At 36.4% G+C, this 22,862-nt stretch overlaps 1 protein-coding gene across 7 annotated transcripts in view; it reads right to left on the bottom strand.

The window, feature by feature from the left end:
• Window positions 1-22,862, bottom strand: part of ELF2 (E74 like ETS transcription factor 2) — a 103,049-nt gene that overhangs the window by 10,603 nt on the left and 69,584 nt on the right. For 3 of the 7 annotated variants that reach the window (XM_011220885.3, XM_019796300.2, XM_011220887.3), the window contains 2 exons: window positions 2,194-2,307; window positions 409-582 (listed from right to left, as the gene is read on the bottom strand). In XM_011220885.3, coding sequence (XP_011219187.1) covers window positions 409-582; window positions 2,194-2,307 — 288 coding nt within the window. Of the gene's footprint in view, window positions 1-408; window positions 583-2,193; window positions 2,308-11,782; window positions 12,620-22,862 lie in introns of those variants that run through there. The other 4 variants (XM_002916136.4, XM_034661596.1, XM_002916137.4 and 1 more) reach the window with 3 other exon arrangements.

Genomic DNA, 22,862 nt, shown 5'->3' with positions numbered 1-22,862 from the left:
AAGATTTTATTTATTTATTCGGCAGAGATAGAGACAGCCAGCGAGAGAGGGAACACAAGCAGGGGGAGAGGGAGAGGAAGAAGCAGGCTCACAGCAGAAGAGTGATGTGGGGCTCGATCCCAGAACGCCAGGATCACGCCCTGAGCCGAAGGCAGACGCTCAACTGCTGTGCCACCCAGGCGCCCCTCGGGCAACTTTCTTTAAAGCTCAAATACTAACTTCTTTAAACAGTATGAACATGTTAACACAAAATTAAAATCTCAATTTCTTGATTCTTTGAGAATACCTAGGTAAAGGTAACATCAATCATAAATCTATAGCCTATATTTCCTATGTCCCTTGATGGGGAAAAAAAAATACCAGAAAAATCTTCACCCACTTTTCCAGAAATTTATAAATATACTCTACCTTTTTTCTTTTTCATTGGTTCATGGCTATCTGGTGATGTAGGAATAGGAGAGGTATCCATTGGTTCCGATTCTTCAGTTGACACCTCCACTACAGTTTCTGTAATGACATCTGGCCTCATAGCAGCATGGATAAATTCTGGAGTTGATACACAAGGAGGGACAAACACTTCCACTATAAAAAAAAGTCGAAAAATTAAAATTTCCCACCCCCATGAATACTTCTTCATGCGGACAGTTCAATATTTAGTAGAGGTGAGGTTTACTAACAATTCATCAATGCAGGATAACAGCCTAAAGTTAATTTGCTGAATATGCAATACAATCTAAAGTATGTAAGGAAATAAATGCAAAGAAAATCAGCTTGAAAGAAATGTTAATCCTGTGGGTAAGGTGGGGACCATAAGGAATCCCCCCCTTCACATTTTTACATACTTTCAAGCTCAATGTAGAAGACTTTGAATTATTTTGACAATTGGGAAAACATATGAAAATAAGGTAATAGAATAATAGTGGTGAGTTCTTTAATAATTACTTTCCTTCCTGGTACCCATCATTATTCTCTAACTGGTAATACATGCACATGGTATAAAATTTAAAACATTTAATAAATGTTTCTTCAGTGGAATGCAAGCACTTACAGATCATTTCAAAATATGAAAAGGAAAACCTGCTCATTACAGCCCAAAGAATATCATCTTTCAATATTTAAAATTTTATTTAATGTAACAGTCCTGATGTTTTGGGTCACTAAAACAGTACATAGAAACTGCCATTTGATATCCTATTAACACACAATAATGTTGCTCCAGCTTCCTTCCAATGTGCATGAATAATCAGAATATTACATTTCTATTTCAGTTAAGAGACAGCTAATAATACTATCGTGGATTAATACATTGACCAATATGCCCTAATTTTCTTCTCATATCCCTGAATAATACGTAGGACTCCTATTCTAATTAAAAAGTACAGTTGCTCTTGGTATTTATAAATCCCTATAAGAAGGCCCAATATTATTGTATTAAGTCAAATTAACACTTGGCCATTAAAATTAGAGGACAAAATGACTCTCAAAGGCAGTCTTAAAGAAAATGAAAAAAAAGGGACCAAAAGAAAAGAAAACTCCCAGCCTAAGGGAGTATGAGGAAATAGTAGAAACTATCTCCTCTCTCCACAGTGGAAGGTTCCCTGGAGCTACCGCCTATTTATCACTAAATAAAGGATAGAAAGTAGTCCTGGGAGGCAAATCCCCCACCCCCATCTGCCATTCCCTTAAGGACTACAAAGGCTTATAATTTACCCAGAGTTAAGGAAATAAGACATAACGATATAAATAGCAATTTAACAAATATTTATCTGTCTATAGTGGGCATTTTCTGTATCATTTATCATAAAAAACTAAGTAAGACTAGAGAACTTTCACAAATAAAGATCAAGTATTGCTGTCACAGGTATTCATGCATAATAAACTTTGAGAACAACAATAATCCCCATGTATTTAAGAAGAAACTCATTTTTAGAGATGTGAAGTGATGTGACACGTTTAATATAAAAAAAGGACAATTCAGGGGCGCCTGGGTGGCTCAGTCGTTAAGCGTCTGCCTTCGGCCCAGGGCGTAATCCCACAGTCCCGGGATCAAGTCCCACGTCAGGCTCCTCCGCTGGGAGCCTGCTTCTTCCTGTCCCACTCCCCTTGCTTGTGTTCCCTCTCTCGCTGGCTGCCTCTCTGTCAAATAAATCAATAAAAATCTTTATTAAAAAAAAAAAAGGACAATTCACATACCAGGACTTCTTGACTCCCTTAAGCAGGTAGGAGATTCCATATGAAGCAGGGCTTCAGCAGCTTCAATTGTCTTATCTGTACAGTGTGCATTACTGCTGTGAACGGATGCTTCCACTGGGGGGAAAGTAAGTTCTACTCAATTAAAACTACTCAAGTAAAAATACAATACTAAATTAAAACATACTACTCTATGAGGAACAAATTAACTCATGTGAATAACTCTTAAGTCATTGATACATATTAGTCCATATAAATTATTTACAGAATTTAAAAAACAATCTGTATCTACACTTTGCAAAACGAATGCTGATTATAAAGTAACTACTGAGAATGATTAGAAATTACTGAGAAATTTCTGGATCTTTTCCAAAGGAAAACAAAAACCCTTGAAATTTGAGCCCTGTTCCCATTTTAGAGCAAAACTAACTTGGAGGTGGGGGGGGGGGTTGTGGATAAACAATCCTAGGAGATCAATTATGTATCTTGATATACAGCTACTAAAATCAAGGGCAATACCTTGCAGAATCAGTCAGAAACATGTATTTCCAAGTTCGTTTAATAAGTTAGTTTGATTTTTACAGACCCTCCTGGGTGAGTGCACTAGCATGGCACCACACACTTGCGTTCTTCCCAATAACCTTCTCAAGATTTCACTGAACTTTTCTGTGTTTTACCTACCCAATAAATTTGTTTTTAAAGCTTCTATGTTTGTTTTCCCATGAAGTCTTTTCTGATTCTGCCACCTTCTGTTACTCTCTCTTAGCACTTACTTTATGCTTTGCTGATTGAATTACTTGTGAAACAGTAAAGTATACAGCAGTCATTTGGCTTTTCAAGTCCAACAGCTTGGTTCCTAGTCTCTGCTACTTGTATGTTACTCTAGACCAGCGATTTAATTCCTTGTAAGGAAATGGATTTCCTCTTTCACAGAACAGGTGCATTACTTACCTCATATATAGTTGTGAGAATTAAGTGAGGTGATACCCATAAAAAACATGTACAATGCCTGGCATGTAGGTAAGAATTCAATAAGTAGTGATAATTTCTTATCACTCCTATGAGATAAGTTCCTTGAGGTCGGGGGGGGGGCTACCTTAATTCATCTTTATATCTGCTATAATTCCCAATATAGGTTTTTAATACACTAGCCATGCAAGTATTTCTTTGATATATTAAAGTTGAGAACAACCCACAGACCTTACAGGGAAATTGGCCATTCAAACACAAACTTATATTAATGATATATTAATTTCATATCCTGACTTAAAAATATTGAACATTCTACTCTGTTCTGAAAATGAATATGTAACAGTTTCTAATTTGATAGATTTTTCTCAAGATGTCCTCTAAAAAAATAAAAAGGAAGTATTTGTATAAATTCCATAAACTATATTACAAATTCACAAGTTCTACACACTAAAGATACGGATCTTTTAAAACTGTTTCCAGGAAACTCTTAATTGAAAAAAAAATTCACTTAATCTCAAAATTCACCAAATGCTAAAGCCTTAGCTTTAAACAGCAGTCATTTGGAGAGCATTTATTAAAAAAAAAAAAAAAAAGAATCCAGCGACTGTTTTACCACCTGTTGCACATCATCCACACTCTCAAGCAAGGTACTGGGTCTCTCCAGTTGCTCTTTCCATGTATGGAAATCTGCTCAAAGCTAAACAGTTCCAGAGAGGCAGCCAACCCTCTAAGTAAATCTATCTTTAGGTGACCCGACTTACTCTTATCTGCAGCTTCACTGAGGCAAAGGATTCAATCAGTCCTTCTAGCTCAACTTTAAGAAACTTAGTAAGTATAAAATATATTACCATTCTCAAGTAATTTTTTCCAAGTGCCTCCCCACAATACTCACATATACTAAAGAACCTTGGAAAGCAAATCCTCAGGTGTTTACAATTTATTCTAGGAACCTCATTCTCTTTAAAGTCGGCTAGTGTTGCAATTTAGGTGTTGTCTTAGGTGCTATTAATAAACTACCCTGGGTAAACTAATTCCTTATGTAATTGTATTAAGACACGCCCTAAAAACCTTACCATATAAAAATCAGAGCTTCAAAGACTTGATAATAGAGCAAAAGAATTTTACCCAATTTTTTTAATGTTCTGTTATAAACAAAATGAAACGTGCCTAACAATTACAAATAATGCTGCCCTGAATTTTTATGTAGTTTGAGGCACATTTTTAAAACCATGATTTCATGTTAGTTATGTCAGTGGAAATTATTTCTTAAAAGTGTATTTTCTAGCTCATATTTCTGACCTCAAACTCCCCTTTCTCCCAAATTCAACAAGTTATTTCCCAGGATTGTTTTACATTTACAGAGTAAAACAAAACACATACAAACTTAAGAATAACATTTATTAATTCATATTTTAAATTTAGTATGAGAATATCAGAAATGCATACGTTTTCTGTGAATTATCAATCAGGAGATCCAATGCTCTATGTACAGTCAACATTTGGTTGTTGAGCATTTACCATATGTCAGATCCTGTGTTAGAAATCTGAGAGACAAATGTGGCTAGATCTCGTCTTGTGAAGCTTATACTAATAGTTCAGACACACAAATGGTGGTTATCAAAAATATAAATGGAAGTAAAATATTTCAAAACTAAAGAAAAGTAAAAGTAATTTAGAGTTGTTCTGTAAACTAACAGCTTGTTAAGTGGAGCACTGATTTCTCTCTCTTTTTTTGATGCTTACTAATTTTACTTTTTGTCATTTTTATTAACTAAAATAACCCCAAACACTTGCAAGCAAACACCTAAGAGCTCACATTTAGATCAATTTACAATAGCGTACCTATCACTTTCTAAGAATACTTTACCATTTTGAAAAAGCACTCTTTTTTCTTTTGTTGATATAACTAGTTTTTGATAAAAGAAATTTAAGAAATATTTCTCTTATTCAAGTTTCCGTAATTTTTGAAAACTTTTCAATTCATTTGGTTCAGCTCAGTAATTCAAATACAATTTAAACTACAATTATGCACAATTCTTAAGGATAAACATGACTTTAACAGTGTTGTACAATCAAAGTAAGCAAATAAGCAAACTACAAACAAGGGCTGAAAACTCCTTATCTCTTACTTAAAACTTGATTTACTGGTATCTTTCTAGACATGTGTATGAAATTAATGAGACCAAAAGAAAAGAAAAAGGCAACTCATTTTAAAAATAGAAACAATGAAGCCAAAAGTAATCTGACAGGTATCATTTTTCTACTTAAGACTAATACTTGGTGTTGCTGGTCAATCCCTCTTGAAGAACTAAACGTATCAAACAAATTTTAAAACAATTTTAATCGTAATGCCAAAAATCAAATTTGCTTATGCCCTCCTTTACTATTGGTAAGAGTCGTTTTGTTCCATTTCCAGCTTTCTAATCAACTGGTGTTTGTATGGTAGACTATTCCAGACTCACTCAACAGCTGTTACAAAATACCAAACTTGGTAATTAAGTCTGACAAGAGACATACCTCTCAGCTTTGCAGAAGAGAATGCTGGCAATGGATCGAGCTTATAACAAAGTTCTTATAGTCAAAAATAAAAACTAATAGCAATTTAATTTGAGAGCAATGGAAAAAAATCAGAAAACACTTCCTTAAATGATACTGGTATGCCCCTACAAGCAAGACCATAAACTAATAATACAAGGTCATCACTCGACCAGGCACCTGATTTACCACAGCTTATCTTCTAATGCCCTAAGGCGTAACAGGTAAGTGAAAAATACAAATGAATGCAATAAAAGGGGGAAAAGGTAAAAATCTGGGACACTCCGTCTTTTCTTGTTCCTCTTTGACTTTCTAATCAATACGGTTACAATTTAAAAGTTTAGAAAAGAAAAAAAACTAAAATTTTCTAAAAATAGAACTGCCTGATGAAAATATAACATGAGCCACATTATAATTTTTAAATTTCCAGCAGCCAGATTTTAAAAAGGAAGCAGAAACTGAAATTAATGCCTTTCATTTAACCCAGTATGTTAAAAATATTGTTATTTCAACACATAATCAATATAAAAGTTTTCCAGTTTGTTTTTATGTTTAAAATAATTAAAATATAAAAAAATAAAAATTCAGTCTCTCAGCCACTCGACAGCCACATATGGCTAATGCCCATGGTACTGAGAAGTGCAGACTAAATAAAACTCTAATACAACTACTCTCAAACTTTTTGGCCAAAGGAAACTTTCATACTCAAATTTTTGAGGACCACAAAGAGATTTTGTTTATATAAGTTCTATATTTAGATTTTATTCTATTTGAAATTAAAATTAAGATGACATTAAAATATTTATGAATTCATTAAACCCAATACTTCTCAGCAGTATTTTAATGAAAAATAGCTTTTCTATAATGAAAAAAAATTAGTGGTAGCTTTGTTGTACATTTTGGTAAATCTTTTTAATACATGGTAGAGGGGCGCCTGGGTGGCTCAGCCCTTGGGTGTCTGCCTTCGGCTCAGGTCATGATCCCAGGATCCTGGAATCGAGCCCCGCATAGGGCTCCCTGCTTGGCAGGAAGCCTGCTTCTCCCTCTCCCACTCCCCTTGCTTGTGTTCCCTCTCTCGCTGTCTCTCTCTGCCAAATAAATAAAATCTTAAAAAAAAAAAAAATACATGGTAGAAAGCGGTTGAATTCATATTTGCTTCTTCATTAAATTTATTGTAGTATCAAGTCATATAGCCTCTAGAAAATTCTGAACACTTGTGAAAGTGAAAAGGCAAATAATGTCTTCGAATTATTATGAAAACAATTCTGACTTCACAGACTCCCTGAAAGAGTCTAGGGACTCCACAGATCCTCAGATCAGAGATTTTAGTTTTTAAGGATTACAACTGTAATTTATTACCAAACATAATAACAACACCCAAATTCTACCCTGTTTCTGTAAGTTTTAGCTTCTAATCAGTGTATAGATGAAAAATTATATGACTCCATTTTCCAAAAGTACAACAGTATTTTGTCCACTTACACATAAAGGATTTTTCAACAAGTTTTTCATAAATACTTCTTTGCATGTCTTTGAACATTTAAGCTATAGATAACACAGGGAATTTAAATAATTACCAAGAACATGCTCCTGCCAGCCCTACTCCACCAACTGCATGTGTTTCTAAAGGAAATTGTTCTACGTTGAATTACCTTGATTATTTAAATACTGTTACTCTTTAACTCAGTTTTTATATGAATTTTAGTACTAATGCTGCAATGAATTCTGAAGAGTAATTTCTTAAACCCATTTTCAAATAAAATTTTTTTTAAATGGGGGCTGGGTGGCATAGTCAGTTAAGCCTTCGACTCTTCGGGCTCAGGTCATGATCTCAGGGTGGTGAGATCGGCCCCACGTTGGGCTCCACTGGGCTCCAAGCTCAGCACAGAGTTTGCTTAAGTTTCTTTCCCTCTCCCTCTGCCCCTCCCCACTGTGTTCACTCTCTCACGTGCGCTCTTGCTCTCTAAAATAAATAAATCTTTAAAAATAAAAAATGAATGCCATTCTTCCAATTTTATGTCAACACATGCTTCATTTTTTCACATCCTAAATTGCTTTCAAATTGATCTTTTCAAGACTGATAAACAGATATTTCAATCTGCAGTAAATTGGAAATAAGATTTTCAAGTTCAAATTTTCACAATGAACTTTGACAAACCAGATAGATTTGTTTTATCAGTGAAAACACCTAAGCTAAATTTCCAGAAAACTCCCTCGCTCCCATTTAATAATGGCATTAAAGAAGAACAAAAGTTCTGGTGACCGTATGTCTCAACCCAAATTCTCCAATTTCTTAATTCTCAGTTTCTCAAAAAAAAAAAAGAAACAAGTCAAGGAAAATATACTTGAGAACAAGAAGGCAGAATATCTTTTTTTAAAGATTTTATTTATTTATTTATTTATTTGAGAGAAAGAGAGCACAAGCAGGTAGAGCAGATGCAGAGAGAGAGGGAGAAGCAGGCTCTCCACTGAGCAGAGCGCGCCCAATGCAGGGCTCGATCCCAAGACCCTGGAATCACATGACCTGAGTTGAAGGCAGATGCCTAACTGACTGAGCCACCCCAGTGCCCCAGAAGGCAGAATATTTTAAATTGAGTATCTTCCAGAAAATCTAAATCACACTTACATAATACTTTCACATAATTAAGAAAGTAACATTCATTGTTCCTATAGACATTTGTTTTTCCTATGATTTGTTATACATATGTAAAACTAGCTATATATATCTTCATATATACATATATGAAGATGATCCTAAACTATATCATAGTCTCATTCAACATACATACCTGGCCTCAAATTCCAATTTGGCACAAACACTGGCTAGCAGAAATTAACCTCCCAATTATATAATAACCTTACAGACATTCACTTACACAGTGCTATGTGAAAAAAAAAAAAAACCCAGGAAGAAAAAAAAGCCTTCACTTTCAATTAAATATTTGAACTACTTATAATCTTAAGAGTTATTGGAGATCACCTAGTCAATCTTGTCTTCTTATACAAATGAAACCTTAAAAAAGTTAAGTCACTAGCACAGAGCTAGTTTAGAGAGAGGCAGATCCTCATCTCCTGACTTCAGGGTCAAGGCTCTTTCTCATACATCATGTTACAAGTGAAAGTTTTACAACATATATCAAGTCTTCACCACAAAAATATTTTGTGTGTTGAAATAAGTGATTCTTAATAAACAAGCTTATTTATTTCATTCTTAAATCAGACTCCTCTGACAGCAAAAATGCTGATAACTAAAGCTGAAGTTGGTAACTAAAGTTGATAGTTAAGCCTCAAAAGGAGGAAAATAAAAGCAAAAATATATCCCCTAGTACCTTAACATATAATAATAGTGGTAATATTAGGTACTTTATAATTGCTTAGAAACAACAGTTATGCTAACAATAGTCAACTTAAAGCTTATCTCCTCTAGAAGTTTTCATCATTAATATCAGTCATTATACACTAGTCATCAACCCATTATAGCAATCACTGTAGTTACATTAACACTTATGTATTAAGTAGATCTACATCTGTCTCAATTAGACTGTAAAATCTTTGTGAGGAAGAATTATGTCTAACACATAATTCCCTCAAGGAAATAAAAAGGTATCATTCTACTTTACAAATACAAACTTCACAAACATTACTCTCCCAACATCACTGGAAATTGGCAGCATTCTAAATTTTTACTGATTTAGATCCATGACTCCTCATCTTGTGGACCACCTTTCCTCCCCAACATTTCACTCACTGAATAATCCTTGGGTAAATCAGCAAACCTGTCTCAAGTTTCCTTCTAAAATAGGGCTTGTGAAAGAGCTTCAAATTACATGAAAGTGATTGAGGAAATAATCTGAAAACAATTATATGTAAAACATTTTTTACAGAATATTATAATCATAAAGGAAACTTCAATTGTTAAGATTTGTAAATATTAAAGAAATGCACTAGGACCAAAAAAACATTTAACTTAAAAAAAAAACACTTTTATCAAAGGGAGATAAAACTTGTATTTTCAAACTGTAGACTGTCTACAGGTTTCCATTTCAAGCAAAGTATCTACAGGTCACATTCAGCTTCACTAATTCCAAAAGCTTATCAAAGAAACACCTCCCACTGGCAAAATTTAGCCCTCTAAACTTTACAATATTTTTCAAAATTCTGATTGCAGGAGCTACGCTAAGTTTCTCTTGGTATGTTCACAATCACTGGAAAGATCTCTTGAAATGTTCAACACTCACAAAAATATCGCTGACCCACACAATTACAGGTATTGTTAGTATCAACAATATATGGTCAAAAATTCGTTCCTTGATTCATATTACGTTATTAATGGGCTGAACATACACAAAAGGAACCAAGTTCTTATTTACTAATGCTTAAGTTCTTGCTCTTGTCAGAAAACAACTGTCAAATATGTTTCAATCACTACGCAGTAAACTGTGATTTTTCTTTGGGAATTTTGAAACGTGTAATATTACATTTTATAGAAAAAAGGCTGGTCACTCATGTATTATACAATACATAGTTATATTATTCAAGGCTTTATTTGAACTAAAAGTCCTGTTAAATTTAGCGATACGCATTAATGTTCATGATTTTCCCCAAACTGAATCACAAAGTTCCACCAACCAAACTACTAATTAATTTCACGCTCCCAGAGGTAAGGTCTTTTACAGCATTACTCTTCGGTGAATATTTCCCATCTTCCAATTCCCACAGTTGGCGATATGAAATAGAACCCCGGGAAAAGGAACATGTATGCTTATTATTGCTGTAAGTAAATAATATTCTACCACCGCTTCATCGATTGAGGTCCCTCACTGCGCTGTCTGCTATTAAGTAAAGCTGCTTTTTCTATGTAACTTAAGTCCGTGCCCTTCCGCTGCAGCAGTGGCGCTGCACATCCCCCACCCCTGCGGCCACTTCCGTGTTTACACTCCTCTTCCCTCCAATTCCATGCGTACATTGTCAGCTTCACTCCCGCCCAATCTTCATTGGCCCAGCGCGGGCCCAGAGTCCCGCCCCCAGAAATCAACGTTCTTATTTGGAACATCTCAGACAGCAGATTGGAACCAGGGGCCTGTCAATCCCGACCGTTCTGTCCTCTCCGAGGCGCTTCCGCTATGGTGGGAGGTTTGGGGGGGAGGGGAAAAGGGGGCAATTCCGTGCTGAGACTTCCCTAGGGCCAAGACTCCCTCTCGCCCGCCCCTCTCCTTCACATTCACCCACTGTTTACAAAAATAAATGTTCTTCTCTGATGCCCCAACGCTCCAGGTCAGGGGTACCAAATATAACCCGTGTCCTTCCCATTCTTCCCCTTAAAAAAACAACCCACGAGGGAAGAGGCATAAACCTACTTCTTCACAGCCACCCATTAAATGAGGAAAGGGAGGCGGGCCGCTGAGAGAAACATCCTCCCGGGCTATTCTACATTATTCAGTGACCCTTTCCAGAACCGTTACTCCTGAGACTGTACAAGGTGGGGACGTGAAGAGGAGGGGCAGAGCAATTTTTTTGGCGGGTATCGGTCTACCGGACATGGCCCAGGGCTGCCTCGTCCACGCGGAAGTCGTGGATTTATGGACCAAGTCTGAAAGGAGAACGGAGCGGGGGTGGCGAGCGTTCACCGGAGAAGCCCGCCGCCCCCGACCGTGGGCAGCAGCGGCCTCTCCGGCCAGACAGCGTGGCAGGCGCAGCCGAGAGACAACAGCCTCACTCACTTCCTGGTTCCTCAGCAACTGGGGTGAAGCGCACAACTCGTCCGCCCCCGAGTCCCCAACTTAACTGCGGCTCGGTTCTCCAGCACCGGCTGCCAGCGCTCCGCCCGGCAGCTGCCGCCGCTGCTCGCCGAACACACCCTGAAGCGACAGCGCCAGATTCGAGGCAGGTTACTCTCCAAGGTGATCACTTCCTGATTCGTCGCCTCCATTACTTCATTCACAACCCCCCTTTCCCCCGGCCGACCCAGTAACTGAGGTGGTCACTGAACCCCCTGCACTGACCGCCACAGGGGAGTCACCCCGCCTTCTGTGCACCCCCTCTTCTGCTGCACCGATGCACAGGAGAAAAGTTCCCCTGTCCTTACCAGCCCGGATGAGCAGATCCAGCTGGTTCGTGGGTCCCTCATGCAGAGACGTCGCCATGTTTATCCCGGGGCTGGAGCTGCTGCTTCACATTGACTTACACCGTGAGCAGCGGCGGCAGGGAAGGAGGCGGAACCCGCGGCCGGAGATACACGCCGTGCGACCGACACACACTCACGCACTCGCACACACTCAGACGCCCGGATCCTTGCGCGTCCTCCAACAGGAAGCCGAGGCCGGCCCGCCTCCAGCCGCGGGGCTGAGAAACCCCACCACCTAACGGCAGGGGCGGCGGCGGCGGCCGCCTCGGCTGGCAACGCGATCCTTCCGCCCCGCGCCCAGACAGGAAGTCCCGGACGCCCGCCCCGGAGAGCGGCCGCGGCCCAAGGCGAGAGAGACACCTGAGGCTGGAAACCGCCCCGGGAGCCGCGGCTAGGACCAGGCCCCTCGGCAGGAAGAGGCACATTTCACGCTCTGCGGAAGAAAAGTCTGCAATTGTCCCCACTTTGGAAAAGAGCCATTAATCAAATTTTCTTCCTGGAAGAGATCTAATACCTAGTCCCACAGCTGTAAATAAAGGTGGCTATTTAACTTGTTTTGGCCGTTTCAAAGCTTATGCAACATGTAACCCGTCCACTTGAAAAAGCTGCACTTTAAAACAGGAATACCAACAACAACAAAAAGAGGCATACCTACAAAATATGCCAAAGCTTTACTTGGAAAGTAAGGAGTTTTCAACTACTTTCAGAGGCTGACTTCGTCTTTTTCCCACTACAGAACTGTTAAAGAGCACACTAAACAGGTATTTATTAGTCAACAACAGAACATGCCAACCTCTGGGAGATTAAATTATCCTTCCCCAATTTGCTAGTCATGAAATTCATGTATCCTTTCATTTGTTTTGTTCGTTTGGAAACAAACGTATATATTTATATCATCTCCTTTTTAAAATCTTTTTCATAGAAACTAATCTTATTATAAATAAGTACGTGCTAAAATACAGTAGAAGAGGGGGGGTAAATTGCCATTTAGCGACTATAAATTTGACGACGCAGAAAATCAAACCACTAAAATGACTCAGATCTTCATTAAAACAAAAACATGCTTCCCTGGTTGAAAAGAGGTTTGAAAGAAAATGTTGCCCTGAAGTTGTTTCTACACATAATTTACAGAAAACAGTGCCTTCTACAGAGTAAGTGCTCAATAAGTATTTGCTAAATAAACGCCAAAAAAGATTTGGCAGATACAAATTTAAGGTATAATATTTATGATCTGAATGGAAAGAACTGTGCTGATAATGTAGAAGGGGAAAAAGTTTCCAGTGGTAATATTAATGTAATACTTTACAAAAGTTTGCCCACTATGTCAGTGCAATTTCAGAATGCACGTACACAGCCCCTGACTTTTTTTTCATTTCTTCGAAATACTCATTTATTCTCCTGGAGCTTTGTCCTAGCCCTACCATCATGATCCCCACCCTCCCCAAAAAGAACTTACATGCCATTTCCAAAATACAACTCCCTTTACTTAAACTCAGAAAGGCTCTTTTTTGCATTAGGTAAGCTTTCACCTACTGGACAGAAGGAACTATATGACTGGTAGCTTTTTAAATATCTAGTTAATTTAAAAAAAAGGGTCATCCATTGATAGGCAGCATCTTAACCTGAGACGGTTTCCAGGTGGGGGATGATACAGAACACCAAGGAGTAACTGCTGGCTTTAGGCAGATCCCGAAACTGAAAATAAACCTGAATTTCTACTCCTATCAATTAGATTTTCATGTATTTAAAATGGAAGAAAAGCCTATTTTTTCTGGAGGCAACAGGCTAACTTGGCTCAAAAAGGCATACTCAACATACGAGTCACTTTGCAGCATGATGTGTAACTTTTACCTTATAATTTGCTTCTTGAGATATATCTTAAGAAGTCAATAGTATGTATTTTATTCTTTGTAAACCTTAATTATATGTATTCACCTCAGCCTTATATTTTAAGTTCCAAGAGAAGAGAAGCTGTATCTATTCCTAATACTTCAGTGTGTGTGTGTGTGTATGTGTGTGCACGTGCACATGATAACATCTCAAATCAGAAAAACTGGAAAATATTCCTATATATTTAAAGCTGTCATAAAAACACAATTCCCTGGGCTTTAATGCTATTGTGCCTTGCTACTGAAACTAGGATTCCAAAAGCCACCAATACTTTTTAGAAACCAAAAATACTATATTGGAAATAGCAAGTAAGGATAAGCTGCTGCTAGAGATATAAGTTGGTACAAACTTTCAGGAATGCAGTGTGGCATTATATATCAAGAGTCTAAAAGAGGTTCATACATTCTGACCCAGGAGTTTCATTTCCTGGGCCTAGCCTGAGGAAATAGGACATTCGATGGATTGTTCCATTAAAAATGCATTTAAAAAATTTTAACAACACTGTCAAATAGTGAAAATATAAACATGCCAAGATTTAAATATATATTTCTTCTATCAATATGACTCAAACCCTGTAGTACATGTGAATGTATGTACATGTAATATACTGTATGCATGGGTATACATGCACATTTCAGACATACTCATCAGCATTTCTCAAGTCTCTAAGATTAAGCAGGTATTAATAAGCAGAATAAAAAACTGAGTAAGGATAGATAGGCTAGGATGGTAGACAAATCATATTAGAGCATAGAAGAGCAAATTCATATTCTGCTAATAACATTACAGAAAGATATCTCTTACATCAAAGTTGCTGCTATATCCTAGCAGGGGGAAAAAAGATAAATAGGTAACTCTTACTGAAATAAAAGCCACTATGCTAAATGCTTTACGTTCACTTTTTTCGCATATTCCTCTTTATATATTACTACCGCTCTCATCTTATAGATGTGGAATCTAAGGTTCTTGGACCAATGTCACAGAGTTAATAGGAGGCAGGTCCAGGCTTTGAACCCAACCACTGACTCCAGAGCTCTTACCCTCAACACAACCCAAGCACCAAAGTAACAAGGCCTTTTTGTGTGTTATAATGCATTTAGTACCTGTCCATTTTCTTGTCTGAAAAAAAAATTTTTTTTTGAGAGAGAGAGCACGCGAGCAGGGGAGGGGCAGAGGGAGAGGGAGAAGGAGAATCTGAAGAAGGCTCCAGGTCAGCACAGAGCTCACAACGCTGAGATCATGACCTAAGTCAAAATCGAGATTCAGATGCTTCACTGACTGAGCCACCCAAGTACCCCTGACAATTCTTTTATATTCCTCCCCTCAAAATGTGGAACGTAATACCCTTCTCCCTTTGAGTGTGGGCCGGACTTAAAGACTCACTTCTAACAAATAGTTTAAAGCTGAAGTGATGGGGTGGGACTTCAGAAACTGTCTGTTTGATCTCTTCCTTTTGGGTCACTCTTCCGGGAAGCCAACTGCCATGTCATGGCTACGCTCAAGTAACAGTGGAGAGGCCCCTTAGGCAAGAAACAACAGCATCTTGCCAATAGTCCTGTGTCTGCGCTAACTAGAAGACAGACCCTCCAGCCCTAATCAAGCCTTCAGAGGCCTGCAGCCTCACGATGACCCTAAGCTAGAACCAGCAAGTAAGCTACTCCCCAATCCTTAACCATAAAAACTACAATATAAGAAATGGTTGCTGTTTTAAACTGCTAAATGTGGGGTAATTTGTTAATCAGCAAAAGAAAATACAGAAGGAAGGCATTTAAACTCTCAACTTGTCTCATTTCAGAGCTTAGATTTTAAAAAAGGGTAAAGTTTACAAACTACTTTAACTTTCAACTAGAGTATCCTGAGCAGTTCTTTCCATGTCTTAATTCTTTATAGTCCTGGCATCAACTCGTTCATCCTCCAACCTCTCCATTTTGAAAATAAGTCTTTATAATATAATCATTATCATTAAAGTCTAATATAACAAAAAATAGATACCCTTGGTTTTTTTTAATGATTTTATGGTTCCATAGTAACCAAAATGGAAAACATTCTTAAGAGATATTGTTTTCAATACCATATAAGTTGCAAATGTTTTTTAGATTACCCAGATGATTTCACTTGTGCTTTCCATTTATCTAGTATATGGAATCATAAAATGTTACTGATTGGAAAGGAGCCTAGAGACCACATCCTAGAGGTTTTCAAAAAATAAAGAACCTGAATATCATAATCTCTCTCCCTGATTATCATAAATTAGATATATTACATTTTAAAAACCAAATATATAATTGTGTGCTCTATTAGATGTTAATAAAAACAAAAGGCACAGGCTTTAAGGTTTAAAAAAATTACAGGCTGGAATCTAAGGGAGTGGACATTCTATACATTAATGTTATCTTCCTATAATTCAGGAGAAGGATGCCAATTTCCTATTTTAGTAATAATAGCTCTCTACCAATGGGAGAGTTATTTGAGAATCACCAATTTAGTCCAATGCCCTCACATTTTACACATGAGGAAACTGAGGCCCCAAGAAATTAAATAATTTAATCATACAGTATCTTATGATTTCAAGATCAAAAATTCTACAAAACAATCTTCTATAAAACTTAGAAGTTATAAAACAGATAAGAAGTTAAATCCATTTTACTACTACTGCAGAAACTGTAAGTTGCAAAATGATGTTTTGTTTTTTCAGTGTCAAAAGCTAAAGCAATGGTTAATGTCTTTCTGACAAATTAAGAAAAAAATGAAAAAAATATTGAGCAGTGAATGGTGGGAGAACAGTAAGAGGACGCCAAATGGTCTAAGCTTTTCTGATACAACTGAACTAATAACAAAATTCAGAGCTGGGGTGTGACGTGTTGGACATGTTTAGGAGGAAAAAAAAGTGAAGAAAACAAAGCTATAAGAAAAATATGGAAAAAAGAGAAAGAGAAAGAAAGAAAGAAAGAAAGAAAGAAAGAAAGAAAGAAAGAAAGAAAGAAAGAAAGAAAGAAAGAAAGAAAAATATGCCTATCAAGAACAAACAAATGGTGGGTATATACTACATTTGGGACTACCACCCAGGAAAATTAAATTACTTATATGTATAAAAGCCTTCATAAACCATAGATTTTTAATGAGGGGTTCACAAAGGCAAAATTTTGTTAGTACTCTGCATTTTTCTACAGAGAAGGGCCATGGCTTGTTTTAGATTCTCAAAGAGATCCATGACTCCTAAAAGTTATTTTATCATAAGTTATCTTGCCATATGCATTTATGGACTAAAAAACTCTACAGTGAGTAAGGATTCAGTATGTACCATTTTTAAGACTGACAGTTTGGGAGTGCCTGGGCGGCTCAGTCAGTTAAGTGTCCAACTCCTGGTTTCGGCTCAGGTCATGACCTCTTGGTAGTGAGATCGAGCCCCAAGCTGAGCAAGCCCCAGTCGAGCTCTGCACTCAGAGTAGAATCAGCTTCAGATTCTCTCTCCCTCCCCACCCCACCCCCTCACACTCTTTCCTCTCTTTCAAATGAATAAATAAATATAAATAAATAAATAAATAAATAAATAAATAAATAAATAAAATCTTAAAAAAAAAAAAAACCCTGATGGTTTGGTTTAGATTCATGTTTTCTGCATTTTACTTATTAAGTTATTCCTGGGCCAGACTCTCCTTGAGCTTGTTGATTCTTCACTCTGTGGTTTACCCTAGGTGACACACTGCTTCTGATTCTTAGCAGCCATTCCTAGAAGACTGTCAACTGATACCGTAGCTAGTATTTTCTTATGGATATTAGACAAACAACTCTTTCCAAATAGCATTTATTAAGTACCCATATGTACATGATATCCTGCAAAATGAGTTTAAGTAGTTAACAATATCTATATTTTAGATAACATTTATGACAAGTGATTTCAAGGGCTTGGGTTTTTATTATCATTAGAGAATATGTAGTATTTTGAATACTTTGGAAATTTTTTTTTCAATTCTTATGAAACTTTGTAAGAGCTAATACATGATACACATTTAGCATGTTTATGAAAAATTTACAATGGAGTTCTCAACTAAACTATATTACAACTTTACGTCAAATTTTATTTTGATCGATTCCTAAAGGAATATTCAGATTAACTAATTTCTTCCCCTCTTACAACATAGCTTCTGCACTCTACTCACCAAAAAGTTCCTCAGAGGTCAACACTGAGCATTTAATTCCCAAACCCAGCCGCCTCCTCTTAGTCTTCATCTGACTCTACTTCTCTGAACAAATAATATTATTAACCACCCCTTACTGAAATCCTTCCCTTCAGTTGATTTTCATGAGAATAAACTGTCTGGCTTTGTTTTTTTCCTATTTGTTTCTTTTCAGTTGATTTCATCCACTTCCACACAACCCTTAAATGTGGTGTTCTCCCAAAGTGTGATCGTTAACCACCTTCTCTCTTCATTCTTCACTCTCTCAAGAATAATATTTATTATCCATTCACTACCAGGGTTTTCAATATTATTTCTGTACTGATTCAAAAGTCAGTATCTCCAGGCTTGACTTATAATTTTTTTTTAGATCTAGGTTCTAATTTCCAATTATATGGCAAACATCTTTATTTGTCTAACCCACTGGTACCTAAAGGTCTTTTATCTACAAATCTCCTTTGTTTTCTCTATCAATAACATTACCATCATCCCAGGCTACAAATCTGAGTCACCTATGATCCTAGTTTAGGAACTCAACTATTATACTTTTTTTTTTTTTTTTAAGATTTTATCCATCCATTTGAGAGAGAGATAGCAAGAGAAAGCACGAGACGGGGGCGGGGGAGGGGGGCGCAGCAGCAGGGAGAGGGAGAAGCAGGCTCCTGCTGAGCAGGGAGTCCACCACAGGGCTGGATCCCAGGGTCCCGACCTGAGCCAGACGCTCAACCACCTGAGCCACTCAGGAGCCCCTATTATACAATTTTTGAGGGAGATTTAAAACATACATGAAATTATAAAAAATAATGTAATAGTCACCTTCCCAACACCCAGAACCAACAACTGTTAACATTTCATTATTTGTGCCTAAAAGTGTTTTTCCCCCTAAGAAATACCACATTACAACAGGGGAAGATAATCTTTGAATACTACCCCCAACTCTCATTCACCATTCCATCTCTCCAAAGAAACCACTATCATAAGTTTTATGCATATTCTTCAATTTTTCACACTTTCATGTTTCTGTGTATGTGTATACTTACAAATGTGTGTGTGTATCCCAGAATAATATATATACTATTATTTTTGCATGCTTTGGGTACATAAATGACATTATTCTACATATGCCATTCTAAAATTTCCTTTTTTGCATTCAAGATTTACATTCTATCCATGTTGGTATAAATAAATATAGTTATGCTTTTTAGGTGCTACACATTATTCCACTGCATGAATTTACCCCACTTTATTCATCAAATTATCTACTGGTCGGCAAATAAATGTATTTCCACTTTTTACTTTTATGAACAATGCTGCAAAAAATTCCTCTCCATGTTTTCTTAAACATGTATGCTACAGTGTCTCCACAGTATATAATAGAAATTTTTACATACAAATAGAATTTTTATATAATAGAATAAGTGCATTTTTAATTTTATATGTTACTCTCCAAAGTAGCTGTGCAAGTCCAAAATTCCACCAGTGATGTGTTAAGAGTATCCACTTTTCTCAAATTCTTGTCAGTACAAGATAAAATCAGACTTTAAAATTTCTGCCATCTGTTGGGTGACAAGAAAACCATCATTGTCGTATTAATTTGCATATCCTTAAGTACTGAGGATACTTTTTCATATACTTACTGCTATTAATATTTCCCTTATAAACTGCCTAGTCATATCCTTTGTCATTTTTCTATGATCCTTTTGTCTTATTCATGTGTAGAATGCTAACCTATTCTAGATAATAATTCAGGTATGTGTTGCAAATATCTTCTGCTAGCTTGCTGTTTGACTTTTAATTTGGTCGGTCTATAACAGCATCGTTTGTCCTACAAAAATTTTAGGTTTTGATGTAGTCAAATTCATGTGTGTTTTACCTTACAATGTATGGTAAATAGTCCCTGGAATAAAAAGGAAATCATAGAGGAATTAAGAAATATTTAGAAATGAATTATAATTAAAATATATGTCAAACAGGTGTGACACAGCTAAATCAGAACTTAAGAGGTCAGGGGATGAAAAAGTTTAAGAATAAACAAGCTAAGCATTCCATTCATAAAGATGGACAAATCAACAGAACAAAATTAAAGAAATAGAGGGGAAGAAATAATAAGGAATAGGAAAAATGAAATAGAGAACAATAATTTTTTTTTAAAGAGAGGGAGGCGGGCGAGGGAGAGGGAGAGAGAGAATCTTAAGCAGGCTCCACACCCAGCACAGAGCCCAAAGCAGGGCTGGATCTCACAACTCTGAGATCGTCAAGAGTCGGATGCTTAACCAACCAAGCCACCCAAGGTGCCTTGAGAAGAATAATTTTTAAAAATAGTGCAGATTCAGAAAATCAAAAGATGATTTTGAAGAGATTAATAAAATAGACTTCGACGAGAGCTATCAAGAAAAGAAAGTGCAAATATAAAATAAAAGGGGAGAAATAACCACAGATACAATAGATATAAAAATAATAAATCAGTATTATGAACAATTATATCTTAAGTAAGTTTAAATGTGGATGAAATGTATAAAGAAATTATGTAAATTATATAAAGAAAAAAATGAGTAGTAAGTAATAAAGAAATTAAATGTAGTCCAAAACCTCCTCTCCATATTACTTATGAAATGCCCTGCACTTAAAAGAAAACAAAGCAAAATGATGAGCAACATGTATTTTTAAATGCAAGGAGAGTTCAACATCTGAGAATCCATCAATTAACTGGCCACTAATAGGTTAAAGGAAAAAATTATGACCTACCAAAAAATGCAGAAAAAGCACCTGATAAGACTCCATACTTAAGCGCAACTTAACACAAAAACAAAAACAAAGGCACAGATGAGAATTCCTTATATACTAAAACCTACAACAAACATTAAACTTCAGGTTGAAACTTGAGATACACTCCCTTCAAGATTAGGAACAAAACAGGGATGCCAATTAGTATCACTGCTCTTCATCATATTGGAGTTCTCGACCAACATTATAAGAAAAGAAAAAGATGTAAGATAACCGGAAAGAAGAGAGAAGGACTAAGTTGTATCAGGTGAAGTCCTCCAAGACCAGTAAGCTCCCAGTTGATCCACAGATGACCACAAATAGGGAAGTAAGCCCAGCCCTCTCAGCAGACCCACACAGATAACCCGCAGTCTCAGGAAAATCAATAACTAGTTCTTGTTTCAAGCCAATAAATTGGGGGGGGGGTATATGCAACAATAGCTGACACGAGTAAGGAGTGACGGGTATTCATTACTGGGCAACTATAAAGGTAAAATGTGATGGATATCAATCACACAGTATTGTGCAGCAATTAGCAGCAACATATTAGATATATACAAAGCAATATGCAAGGATATTAAGAGCACTACTTACTAAAAAAGTAGGAAACAGTAAGATACATAATACCATTTATATAATCTTAAATATATACAACAGCATATACACAATATGTTAAAAATATGCATTAATCAAATTAAATTTGATGCTTATGAGCGAGGGAGATGTGACTTTATAAATAAAGAGGATAGAAAGGAATCAATTGAAAAAATAAATAAGAGCGTGTGAAATAAGGATCTATACCTCTCTGTAAAAAGTCAACTATCTTAATATAATTTATTAAATAATCTGTCCTTTCCCACTGACTTATAAATCTATATCTATTACTTACCAGGTAAAAATACATGCTTACTCTGTTCCTGGGGTCTCTATTCTATCCTAATAAACTATCTGTCTGTGGGCCAATAACACATTTGAAATTTTTCTAAGGCCATAGAATCATCCCTCCCTTACAGGTAGGAAGGCAAGCACCCTATATTTTGTTCTTTTGCAGAATTGTCCAGACTATTTTTGGATCTTTAAGAGTTTATCAAATTCCTCCAAAAACAAGTCCTCTTGAGATTTTGATTGGAATTGTACTGAATTTATAGATTAATTGGGGAAGAATCAACAGTTTTACCTTGTCCATCTTTCCATGTGTGTTTGTGGGTTACAGATTAAAGGACTTAAATGGTTTTGGTCTACTTCCTCTTAAGTAAATTGTATACCCCTTCACTTATTTATGCTCCTCAATAAAGTTAAATTCTTATTTTCATAAACATATTATATATTATTGTTAGATTTATTCCTAGATACCTGTTTAAGTTTTTTTACTATTATGAATGGGATCTTTTTGTTTCATTTTTATTTTTTATTTTAAAATTTTTATTATTGAAGTATAGCTGACATACAATGTTACATTAGTCTCAGGTGTAAAACATAATGATTCAACAATTCTATATGTTACTCAGTACTCACCAGGATTAAGTGTCGTCATCATTTGTCACCAGATAACGTTTTTACGATCTTATTGACTATATTTTCTGTGCTGTACTCACCATCCTCATGACTTCTTTATTTTATAACTGGAGATCTCTACCTTTTCTCCTTCACCTACTTTGCCCAGCCCCCCACCTCCCTCTCCTCTGGCAACCAACACTTTGTTCTCTGTATTTATGGATCTGTTTCTGGGTAATGTTTGTTTGGTTTTTTTTAGATTCCACATATAAAAGTGAAACCGTATGATATTTGTCTTTCTCTGTCTAACTTATTTCACTTAGCATATTAGACCCTCTTGGTCTGTCCATGTTGTCACAAAGGCAAGATTTGATTCTGTTTTTATGGCTGAGTAATATTCCCGTGTGTGTGTGTGTGTACGTGCATGTGTGTGTGCACACCGTATCTTCTTTATGACTTTCTGATTATTGTTCTTGTGTAGAGCAATCCTGATGAACCCTCTAGGCAGGTTTAAAATCTATATAGTTTCTTAAAATTTATGTGTTAATTAAATCATTTGTAAATACCAATTTTGTGTCTTCTGATCTTCATGCCTTTTATTTCTTTTTCTTACTTGCATTTGCTAGAACCCCCAGAAATATGTTTATTAGTAAACATGGTAGCTGGCATCCTGTTTCCCTATTAATCATATTTGCCATAAGTTTTTAATATAGACA

The sequence above is a fragment of the Ailuropoda melanoleuca genome, chromosome 5 (genome assembly GCF_002007445.2).
Source record: "Ailuropoda melanoleuca isolate Jingjing chromosome 5, ASM200744v2, whole genome shotgun sequence".
In the NCBI taxonomy this organism is placed as follows: domain Eukaryota; kingdom Metazoa; phylum Chordata; class Mammalia; order Carnivora; family Ursidae; genus Ailuropoda; species Ailuropoda melanoleuca.
This window is presented reverse-complemented; position numbering and strand designations above follow the sequence as displayed.